At 39.9% G+C, this 11,978-nt stretch overlaps 1 protein-coding gene across 16 annotated transcripts in view; it reads left to right on the forward strand.

Moving 5' to 3' along the window:
* Nucleotides 1–11,978, forward strand: part of LOC132702239 (voltage-dependent calcium channel type A subunit alpha-1) — a 74,998-nt gene that overhangs the window by 33,713 nt on the left and 29,307 nt on the right. For 8 of the 16 annotated variants that reach the window (XM_060670756.1, XM_060670765.1, XM_060670762.1 and 5 more), the window contains exons 9-17: nt 395–510; nt 705–866; nt 4,000–4,212; nt 6,999–7,426; nt 7,475–7,690; nt 7,742–8,256; nt 8,310–8,576; nt 9,732–9,875; nt 11,735–11,936. In XM_060670756.1, coding sequence (XP_060526739.1) covers nt 395–510; nt 705–866; nt 4,000–4,212; nt 6,999–7,426; nt 7,475–7,690; nt 7,742–8,256; nt 8,310–8,576; nt 9,732–9,875; nt 11,735–11,936 — 2,263 coding nt within the window. Of the gene's footprint in view, nt 1–394; nt 511–704; nt 867–1,164; nt 1,186–3,987; nt 4,213–6,998; nt 7,427–7,474; nt 7,691–7,741; nt 8,257–8,309; nt 8,577–9,731; nt 9,876–11,734; nt 11,937–11,978 lie in introns of all 16 variants that reach the window. The other 8 variants (XM_060670758.1, XM_060670760.1, XM_060670757.1 and 5 more) reach the window with 3 other exon arrangements.

Consider the following 11,978-nt stretch of genomic DNA (forward strand, 5'->3'; position numbering starts at 1 on the left):
ATTTTGATATAACCAAGTGAAGAAACGATGGAAACAAAGAATAATGCAAAATGGTATTCGAAAATTTTGAAGTTTGGCAATCAGTACGATCTGTACGATCTTTGGTTAGGTAGAAATCTGTGATTTTTTTTCAAGATCTCCTCTCTAGAACGAGGGACTCAAAAGTTAGGTGTAACTACTACCGACTGTAGTAATATTTGACGACCGTTGAACCGTTCCCAAGGCTAGGAGAAGCGCTGCTTTAAATCAAACGCGACTCAGTTACCGTAGAAGCTAAAATGATCACCTTCCGATTTTCATTAACGCGAATAAATGATCGACGCAGCTTTAATCGTAGTTTCGAATCGACCCCGTATAATCGCTAAATGTTCCCTTTCCTCCCTGTACAATGTAGCGAGTTCGCCAAGGAAAGGGAGAAGGTCGAGAATCGGCAAGAGTTCTTGAAGCTGAGACGGGCTGCCCAGCTAGAACGCGAGCTGAACGGATACGTGCAGTGGATTTGCAAAGCGGGTAAGCTAGATGGCGCTGACGCGTATGCCGAAGCTTTGCGACGCCGGCCGAAAGGTGGCGGCCGTAGTATAGTTGGCTTCGCTTAGCCACTGTGCATAAACAAGAGCGAGCGTTGAGGTACGGAGCCTCGTTTATGTTCTGTGGCTTAACCTAACGGGGTGTTCCGTGGTTGAATTTTGTTGCCCTTCCCGCAGAGGAGGTCATATTGGCGGAGGAGCGTACGACGGAAGAGGAGAAGATGCACATCATGGAGGCGCGTCGAAGGGCGGCGAAGAAGAACAAGCTGAAGAAGATCGGCAAGAGTAAAAGCACCGACACGGAGGAAGAACAGGAAGAGGAGGACATCGCCGATGATGGTAAGGATCGAATTTTCGCCCGTGTCGAGCCATTTTACTCCTCCCTCGTCGTTTTCACTACAACCAGTGGGAGGGGGGAGGGAGAGTCCCCTCCCCCGCGCACCGGTTGCACGTCGTCTATGGCAGGTGTAAATTGATGTTTTTCATTCTCCCCGCCCACTAAGTTCGACCGCCTTGGGGTAGGGGATTAGTAGGGGACGAAAATCCTCACCGGCCCTATTTTAAGGCGTGTCGAATTTCCCACGACCGTTTGTCTTGTATACTGATACTGATTTTTAATTCCCAGTGTTTCTTACAGAATCAAACAAAAAGCTTAAAGGTACGCAGCCCATTGGAAAAATTGTGTAAAAAAATAAAAATTCATAAAGTGACAGATGATGACTTAGACACGTTCCGTTTTCTTTTCCCGTTTTTGTCCGTTTTACGTTTGATTGTAAAAAGTAAAATGGACTCGTGAAACGCTTCTATTTAGCTGTATGGGTAAATGCATCTCAAGTAGAGCGCTTCGTATGATTCGCAACCGAAATGCCCGCCTCCCTTAAGCTGGCAGAGCGACATTTTGGGCCGATTTCGTACCATAAAAAAATTGTACTGACGTTTAGAATTAAACGTACCCCAGTATTTATTAGTATAGTAAATTGTAGCAGTCGAAATAACACCACGCAATCGCACCACGCTGATGGATTCGCAATATACCAAAGGCAAGAGTAAAAAGATTTTAATTTATACGAAATCATTTGTTTATTAATTTATTAATTTCGTAAACAACAAATCGAATAAAAAATGGCATAACCAAAATGTTTACCGATTAACAGACAAGTTTTTTATAACAAGAATTTTGAAGGTGTTACTTTTTACAAAGTGTATTGGCGTTTGGTTAATATATATGCACCAGTGTTCTTCTATTAACGAGGTTATTAAAATAATGAATTAAATAAAGCGATCTCTATGAAAGCTAGTCAAGATCAAACGCGTTAAATAAGCAACTTAGCACTTTTTTAACAATGTAACCAAGTCCCTGATGTAGTGTTCTTCTTCTTGTGACGCCATGTCTGTCTTCGTCATCATCAATCAATCATCGTTATCCTAAGCGTCTCTCTTCCTTCCTTTTATGGTGTTAGTTTATTCTTCTTCCATCCTCATATTGGGGGAGTCGCCGACTCCTTGGTTGTCTCGGCCAGTTAGAGTGCCAAGTTGTCGCACCAACGTTTTCGAGAACATTCTACACTTCTGCAACCTAGCGGTGATTTGTCGCGTGCAATTCTTACTACCCTTCTGCTGATGTGTTGGTTCCATTCTTTCTTTCTAAAATGTACCACTCATTCACATTTTCCACCTCCCACGTCCTTCTTATGCTGCCATTTCCCTCTCTGTCTAACAGTGTTTTTCCAGCTATTCTGCGAAATACCCTCATTTCGATTGTCTCTAGTAGCTGTTTGGATTTTGCTGTATCAGGTCGACTTTCTGCAGTGTGTCATAATTGCTCTCACAGTTGCCCTATAAATTTAGTTTCCACTTTGATATTTTTATTTCGCCATATCGTGTCATTGAGGCATCCTGCTATTCTCGTTGCCTTTGTTGCTCGTTCTCTCTCCTCCGCCTCAATATCACGATATCCTGATATTTCTATGCCTAAATACTTACATTTTATTTCCTGCTGGATAACATTTCCTTCAACTTCCAGTTTGCAAGTCAATGGAACTTTTGATGTCGTCATACGTTTAGTTTTCTGGGTTGATATTATCATTATCATATTGGGGCAGTTAAATCGGTGTATTAGACGCTGGAAATCGTCTTCATCTTCGGCAACTAATACAGCGTCGTCGGCATAACACAGAATATTAATTTCCTGATCGCCCATTCCGTGTCCCTTTAGTAAGCGTACACATCTAATTATTTAGTCCATAATTATGTTGATAGGAAGGGAACTCAGGGAGTCATGTTCGGACAGAACCCCGTTAATTTTTGCTCGAATTTGATTCGCTTCATATATGTTTTCTATGGTTTTGATGAGGTTGTGTGGGATTTGGTTATTGTAGAGGTTTGTTCTATTCAAAAACGGCGTCTGCATGATCTAAATCCCTATTGTTCGTCTGCTAAGGATGTTAAGTCGTTAATTTTGTTATAAAGTTCAATATGGTACTTAAGAGATTTATGCCTCTGTAGTTTGAATGCAGTTTTTATTTCCTCTTTTAAGCATCAGTATAGTGCAGTATACAGTACAGAATTTTTTGAATTAGGGATTTTAACTGGTGTGTGATGCATTGACCGACCTATTTAAGTAGTTCGTTTGAAATGTCATCTTGACGTAAGCTCTTCCTGTTCTTTAGCTTTCTGAAAGCTGTATTTATATCGGATGTCTCTATCTGTACGTTGTCGTTTGTCACAGGTGTGTTTCGTTCAACCTCAATTTCTTCTGATTTGCATAATTCTGACAAATAATTAACCAAAGTTTCTCTTACTATATGGTTTGTTTCAACTAACTGGTTGATCTGTTTTCTTTGAGTTCCAAGACAGTGCCAAATTTGTCCGTAGATATCACTTTCCATCCGTTTCGAGAAAGTTTCCCAATGTTGGTTTTGTTTCTCAGTTGCTTAAAATAAACGTTAAAACATTTCAATGTACTTTTGGTGATATATTACTAACAATTTTTAGTCAAAATTTGCCACTGATTTATTTCTTGGTCATATATAGATTATGTTGAATACCAGAACTAGCAGTAGTGGACATTGGTGCAATTTCAGATTTATTCGTCTATCTTTTGGTTTTTCTTTAACCTTGTAGAGTGGCGCTGATGGTGCGTAAGGTACTTTTTTTTGTGGTACAAACTGGCACAAAATAAGTACCAAAAAATGCTCTAATTTTAAGAGAGGCGTTCTTTCCTTCTAACGTATTGGCCGATGACATAGTGTTTCATTTGCGCTTGACCGTCGAATAGACATAGAATAGAACGAACGTTCCCGAGTAGAATCCTTCTCCCACTTCTACGACGACTCATTCCGAACGTTAACGTCCGCCGTATATCTCGTAGCGATAGTGTTTTTTTGCGAATCTATAGATTTTAGTGCGGCGGACGGACGCGATCCCACGCGAAACCCATCTCCAATGTTGAAGTGGCAAGTCTTGTTAGCAGGTTTCGGCCGATCCGGTTACATGAAATCGCGCGCCAAAGGCCAGGGCGGATGCGCTCGCTTTTGGCGCGCGGAGAAGCGCTTCCGATTCAGCATACGACACATGGTGAAGAGCCAGTGGTTCTACTGGACCGTGATCGTGCTCGTCTTCTTCAATACGTTCTGCGTGGCGGTCGAGTACCACGGCCAGCCGCAGTGGCTCGACGATTTTTTATGTGAGCGAACCGACCCGCAGCACCGTCGGTAAATCTATTTAAATTAGCACCCATTAATTATAAAACTCTAAATTCTAACATTCTAAGTTCATAATTGAAGAGTAGACGTAGCAAAGGAGTTAAGTGTGAAAATTATTAAAAGGGGATATTAAAAAAAAAAAATCGTTTTATTACCAAAATAAAAAACATTTTATTTTCAAAAAATAAACTAACATATTATTTGGCTTACGGGTAAATAACTTGCGACACAAAAAAACAAAATTTTTTAAAAATATTTAAGGAAAATGCGAAACGGGCTAAGTGGCAACTCATAAAATTCTGGGTGCTTATGGTCTTTTAGATAAGGAATCATTGATATTAGGTTAGTTTTCTTGTTGTCACCGATCTTATTCATGTCTGGTAGCAGCCTAACTGAGATATTTCTAATATGCTCTATGTTTTTTCCCTTCTTAAGTATCGATGTGGCCTTCCATCATGCTACTTCAGAAAAAGATTCAGCAGTAAACAAAAAGCCAGGTCTTTGGGAGTCAACTTTCATTCGAACGACTTTGCTAATATTGACATGTTGGAGATTTACTATCTTGTCAGCTGTCGCTTGTACATCGTGTCATATCTACTATCGCAAATCGCAGTGTGTGCTTGACAGTATTACATTGTGTAAGTCCTCAGGTACCATCGGAACGCACTTGAGCTTTGTTTTCTCGATCAATGCAAAATTCCTGTCGCACTGAAGGAAGCTATGACCACTGACAAGTTCAATTGTGTCAAAGAGTCCAGAACTCACTAAAAACATATAAATAAAAACAATCATTCTGTTTTTATTTTGAGCAATACAGTCATGGCTCCAAACAACAACATTCGTTTTTTCTGTAATGCCCATATTAAGGATGCGTAATAAACAAGACCCAATTTCGTTACCGCCACGTCCTGCCACTCCTTCATGCATACACGTCAGAGTTGGTCAAAGTCGGTACGAACATGATTTGTTCTAAATGCGACATCTCTTTTCACGAGCATACAGGCTGCTTCTGTCTTTCTATGGTGCACCTCCAGCTCCAACTTTGCTGTCCGACTTCTTGCATCCTGCGCTTTTATTTCGCAATGTAACGAGTCACATTTACGACTGTGTCACTTCGAGGTTCTCTAAATGACACATTTCGAAAGTCCTCTTTCAACACTTTTTTGTAAAACTTGTGGGTTACCAAACTGAATGGATATTTCTGCAAAAACGCTTTATGAAGGCGGTTCACATTTAAATCTGGAGTTAAATATTCTTTTGCATATTTTTGCGCGCGAATAATGAGATTCTTCTCGGGGTATACTATTTATATGCTCTCTAACAAGCTGCCTATCAGTCTGCGTAAATTTTCCAGTGGCTGTTACAAGTTCTCATGTCCTTATAAACGACTTTCCCGCTTTTTGTCTTTCGTATCGGATTTATAAAAGTAGATTTACATACAACTACAACATTACCCTCTCCGTCTGGAAGGTTATATACTGACATTGACGGTGACTATCACGAAGGTTCCACAGACTTCACTATTTTTCAAAAAGTATCAATCTCTGTTCTAAGTTTAACGACTTGCAGTTAAATTTACATTTACATGTTATCTGCAAGAAAGAAGAATATTTTTTAGAACTTAAAGAAAAATATATATACACAGTAAAACGATATGTCTACGAGATCGCCGTAGGGTTGTTCACAATATTAAAATGTCTAAGGTCATAATTTTCCTTTCATATATCGAGTCGAATGCCCCAAAAAGTAATACAAGATTAATTTTCAAAGTAACTTTCACAGGCCACTGTAATACTTTTTACAAAACTCCTGAATTCTCCTCTATATATTGTTTAAGGAGGGCGGAGTTAAATGAGGGGCAAATAGGTAAAGACCTGAGCCGTGGTTAAGATTATTAGGTTGCTTATAGATTTCTATATATTCTCATATTTTTCGCCCCCCTCGAACAATATATCAGCAGGCACAGACTAAAATGCGAGCCAGTTCCAGTTACACTATGAAGAAGGCAACAGAATGAATATACGCAGGAAAACCAATTCAAGATTAAATTCTCCAAATTGTTATTTCTGCTCAAGCTGTTTTTACATATCCCCATTAAAACTTGATTTCAGGGATTTTTGGAGATAATACATAATCATGTCCTTGTTAATGGTCTCTTGGTATTTTTTTTTTTTTTGGAAAATGAAGATAGACGATTATTACGAGTTATTGTCGTTGCAATACAGTCAGCACACAAAAAGCCACGAAACACTGATTGTAAGTTAAAAGTTAGTCATTTGATCTTGACGATCCATTCTATATTTCCTCGATAACAATATTAAATCAGAAAGTTTTATTTAGAATTTAAAAATTAAAATTTTAAAAGTAGTAAAAGAAATAATTTGTTTTTTTATTTATTTGTTTTTTTTTTAATATCTAGGTTTTTGGGCATCTCTCAACAGTACTTTACGATTTCCAATGTGTAATCTTGCCGCCATTAATAAAATATAGTAATAATCTGAGTATTAGTTAAAACTTAAAAATACGGTTTAGTTTTTATCAAAGAGTATTAAATTGTTTTCATTTATCTTATCTACCACATACCCTTACTACTTAAATATGTTTCTACAAGAAAATATATCGATGTCTTCGTATTATTCACTAAATTTGAAAATATTTCTTTAAATCCGAATAAATTTGAGCAAATTGATTGAATTGGGTGCTAGTTTAAGAGATTTACGCGCGGTGTAGCTTCCCCGTCGACTGCCGTATAAACGCCATGTTGCAGATTACGCCGAGTACGTATTCCTCGGCCTCTTTATGTCGGAGATGTTCATCAAAATGTACGCCCTCGGGCCTCGCATCTACTTCGAGTCGGCCTTCAATCGATTCGATTGCGTCGTCATCTCAGGTTCGATATTCGAGGTGATCTGGTCGGGGGTGAAGGGCGGATCTTTCGGATTGTCGGTGCTCAGGGCGCTCCGCCTCCTCCGCATATTTAAAGTCACCAAGTACTGGTCCTCGCTGCGCAACCTCGTAATTTCGCTGCTCAACTCGATGCGCTCCATCATCTCGCTCCTGTTTCTCCTCTTCCTATTCATCCTCATCTTCGCGTTGCTCGGTATGCAGCTCTTCGGCGGCCAGTTCAATTTCGACGACGGCACTCCGCCCGCCAACTTTAACACGTTCCCCATCGCACTGCTCACCGTTTTCCAGGTAAACCTCACTCTCCGCGCACGCCACCCTCTGACGTTATCGTTACAGATCCTCACCGGAGAGGACTGGAACGAGGTCATGTATAACGGGATTAACGCGCTGGGCGGACCCAGCGTCGGAATGGTGTATTCCTTGTACTTTATCATCCTTATGCTGTTCGGAAACTACACGCTGCTGAACGTGTTTCTCGCCATCGCCGTCGACAATCTGGCGAACGCGCAAGAGCTGACCGCGGCCGAAGAGGAACAAGCCGAAGAAAACAAGGTGAGCCACATTGCGGTAAACTCCTCCCTGACTCACTTCTACGACGATTAGGAAAAGCAAGCGCTCGAGTTGGAGAAGGAGATGGAGGCGTTGCAGATGGAGGGCAGCAATCCCCGGGTAGAGGTGAGTTCGCCCAGTCCGCCTAGCGGTCGCGGCCGGAAGAAAAAGGACGAGAAACCGCCCGACGACGAGGAAGAGGAGATCGTTGGTCCGAAGCCCATGCTACCTTACTCGAGCATGTTTATACTGTCGTCGACGAATCCAATCCGTCGCGGCGCCCACTGGGTGGTCAACTTGCGCTACTTCGACTTCTTCATCATGGTGGTGATCTGCATGAGTTCGGCGGCGCTCGCGGCGGAGGACCCGGTCGACGAGAAGTCGTTCCGCAACAACATCCTCGACAAGTTCGACTACGCGTTCACCGGCGTCTTCGCCGTCGAGATGTTCCTCAAGGTCATCGATCTGGGCGTCATCATGCACCCCGGCTCGTACCTGCGCGAATTCTGGAACATCATGGACGCCGTGGTCGTCGTTTGCGCCCTCGTTTCCATGGGTTTCGATTTTATGTAAGTGCGACGGCCCGCAGGGACGACAACGCTCTCTGAACGTCGTGTTGCAGGGGCGGAGGCGGAGCCGCCGGCGCGAACCTGTCGACGATCAAGTCGCTGCGAGTGCTGCGGGTGCTGCGGCCGCTGAAGACCATCAAACGGGTGCCGAAACTGAAGGCGGTGTTCGACTGTTTAGTGAACTCGCTGAAGAACGTGATAAACATTCTCATTGTGTATATATTGTTCCAATTCATATTCGCCGTTATCGCCGTGCAACTGTTCAACGGCAAATTCTTTCACTGCACCGACGGCAGCAAGATCACCAAGGCCACGTGTCAGTAAGTATGCGACAGGACCCCAAAATCAACGTTTTCCTTAGGACAAACTAATTAAATAGGAAATGACCCTCCACAAAACAAAGCGATTTAAGTCGTCTTGTTACCATGCACACGTCAACAATAATTTTGTAACGTTTGTTGTAAAAAGTGGAGTTGATTTTTTTAAAAAAATTTGCTTTTGAGAAAATTCAAAATGCAGGAAGGCAGTAAATGTAAGTTTTCAGACTAATTTTATGCTAAGTAAATTCATATTAAGTCATATTAAAAAAATAGCCCAAAAAAGTATGCAATATGTTACAATTTTGGCATAATTTAGGGATGCTGTTGATATTATGTATTAAATTAACATGCTGTGGTATTACGTGTAACACACAATGTTGGTCCCACCTGCTCCATTTTATAAACATAATATTTAAAGAACTTACCGGGTGGGCAAAAAAAATCGGAGAAAAACGTTTTCCGTTATAAGTTGTAACCTATTAATATATAAATTTGTTTTTTTTTATAGAGCGATAGTGTAACTTAAGTTCGATTCATGTAAGACATTGTTATTATTTTTGGCATTTCAATAGTGAAAGGTATTGTCATAATTTTTCTGTACTATGCATTGTCATGCTCGTTTGACACTAAGACTATAAATCAAAACCTTGAATGAACGCTCATATTGCAAAGCAATGGTTTAACTTTTTTAGAGCTATGGCTAATGCAAAAATTGTAACAAAATCAGAGCAAAGTGTTTAACTGAATGACACTTAGATAAAAACCCTGTTATTTTTTTATTTCGTTTCTTTCAAGCAAACTTAAATATTTTTAAAAATGCGATAACACTATTTGTTTTAATCTATATTAAATAAATAACTTTTTTTTTTGTTGAATTATTACTTTTGGGACACCCTTCATTATGTTTTTATTTACTTAAATATAATTATTTCAAAAGGTTTCTACATTTTGCGTAGTGTTATTAAACCGTTTTCATATATTTATTTAATTAAAAACTGTTTGTTAATATAGAGTTTTTTTGTGAACGTATAATAATTACATTGTATTAAAGTTTGATGTTCGCAATAATTTTTTCTTTTTATTGATGAGTTTTTATTAATATTAAGTAAAATGTATTACAAAAAATTCGAATTAGTCAAACACGTCGTGTTTCAGGGGTCACTATTTCGTCTACGAGGAGGACGGTGACGTGCCGAGGGTCGAGCCGCGCCAGTGGAAGGCGCAAAAGTTCCACTACGATGACGTAGCGATGGCCATGCTGACGCTGTTCGCCGTACAGACCGGCGAGGGATGGCCCACGTGAGTAGGGGTCATGACACCTTCCCAATTTTTGAGCGCCCTTGCTTTGTAGTTGTTTGTTACTTTCGAAAAATCGATCGTCAAACAAAATTTTTTTTGTCTGTCCGTTCTGCATTCTCCGTTTCTCCGTTCTCTGTTCCTAGACCATTTCGACGATAATTTCCGAACGGTTTGAGCCACAAGTTTCAAATTTTGCTTCTTTTTAACCGTCCACGGGGTGCATAAGATGTGTGAAAATGGCTGCGCTCAAACTTCGGCGTCCATCTTTTTTTTTTCGATTTTCGACTGTTTTTTGGACATTGCTATGATACACCATAAGTATGAAATTTGAAGCTATCGACTTCAAATTTTTCAGACGGATAGCGCTTGGTCCTCTCATAGAACCTATTGAAATTGGGGGGGCTGGGGGGTCGGGAAGTATTTAAAAAAAAATAAAAATCACGTTTGTAAAGGTCTAAGAAACGACTCATTTATAGAAAAGCATTAATGCAACCAAGAAAATTATTGAACCAGAAGACCCAGAAGATTCGGCTCCATAAAATTTTATTCCTGAAAATTTTCAAAAATGTACATCAAAAAAACTGAAAAATGGGCTATAACTGAAAGACCGCCCTTAGGATGCCAGTCTGTTTTACATAACGATATAGCCCGCATAAACAGCTAAAAGTTTTGTATTTCAAGTTTTCACCTGTTGTACAGGGTGTTCAAAATATTAAGTGCTATATTCAAAAATTTGCAGCTATCGACTTCAGATTTGACAGAAGGGTAGAAGTTCACACCCGCATTTCATCTGTTGAAAAACGACGTATTCAAATCTCGCAATCTTGAATTTTCTTTTTATTTTGGTGTATTTTGACTTCCAGGAATAAAATATTTTCTCGTAAACCATTAACCTGATCGGAAAAATTTGTGAACTATGATTAAACCAATATTTAAATCTCATCAAAGATATTAATGAAAAAGGTAAGAGGGAAGAAGAAAAAATAATAATAACAAATAACAAAGATAATAAGAGTAAAATATCAAATTTCAAGGTTCAATTGGTGATTTTACAGGGCATTATTTACACTAAGGTGACGTGATCTCGACAAATAATTCCCGTACTCACAATGTAACGAAAGGACGGACAGTAAATTAAATTAGAAATTAAAAGCAAAAGATACATGCAGGTATTTTGAAAGTGGTCTTTTAACAATTAATATCAAATAAAAGATAAAAATAACCACTTACCTGCAGGTATCCTCGCTAAAGATCCTGACAGAAATGTCAAACTTTTCTGGTTTTCGTTTAACCTGTTTAACCTGGGAGGTCCACAATAATTCTAGCAATGTGCCCAGAAATTCACCTCGTGGTAAATCACAGCAACGGTAAGATATGACTTTTTCCTGGCTATACGAAACTGTGGCGCAGCAGGAAGGCAATCCGACACAAAAGACATATATGGACATTAACAAATCAATCAGCATTCTTTACTGTAGTTGGTTTACGCCCGACAAGATTATGACGGATATAAAACTGCAAACGATATGTTAATAACGGCTACCTAGGAATTGCTATGCAAAGAGGGATCACTTATCAAAGTCTGAAAACTACTAAAAAATCTATAGTTTACAACAAAATCAAAAATGAATGTTAAATCAGATATTAATCTCGTCAATTTGCATAAAATTCCATGCAGCAGTCTTCTCTACCAATTTGCTAGTTGGACCTTATTCGAAGAGAGCTGGAAAAGATTGTTCGTTCCGTCGAATCAACCTATTCAGGGAGCGCGGAATAAAAACAGTGCCTCGCGCTTAGAAAATTTGGCTACCGGATTAAGCCCGTCACATCCACATTCTACCATTTGTTGTGTTGTTCAGGGTGCTGCAGAATTCGATGGCGGCGACGTACAGCGACCAGGGCCCGATCCAGAACTTCCGTATCGAGATGTCCATCTTCTACATCGTCTACTTCGTTGTGTTCCCGTTCTTCTTCGTCAACATCTTCGTTGCGTTAATTATTATCACATTCCAGGAGCAGGGCGAGGCCGAATTGCAGAGCGGTGAGATCGACAAGAACCAGGTGACGATGATGACGCAATATCTAGCGCGTTCGTCATTTACA

Source organism: Cylas formicarius, unplaced genomic scaffold, assembly GCF_029955315.1.
Source record: "Cylas formicarius isolate icCylForm1 unplaced genomic scaffold, icCylForm1.1 PGA_scaffold_5__7_contigs__length_24384050, whole genome shotgun sequence".
In the NCBI taxonomy this organism is placed as follows: domain Eukaryota; kingdom Metazoa; phylum Arthropoda; class Insecta; order Coleoptera; family Brentidae; genus Cylas; species Cylas formicarius.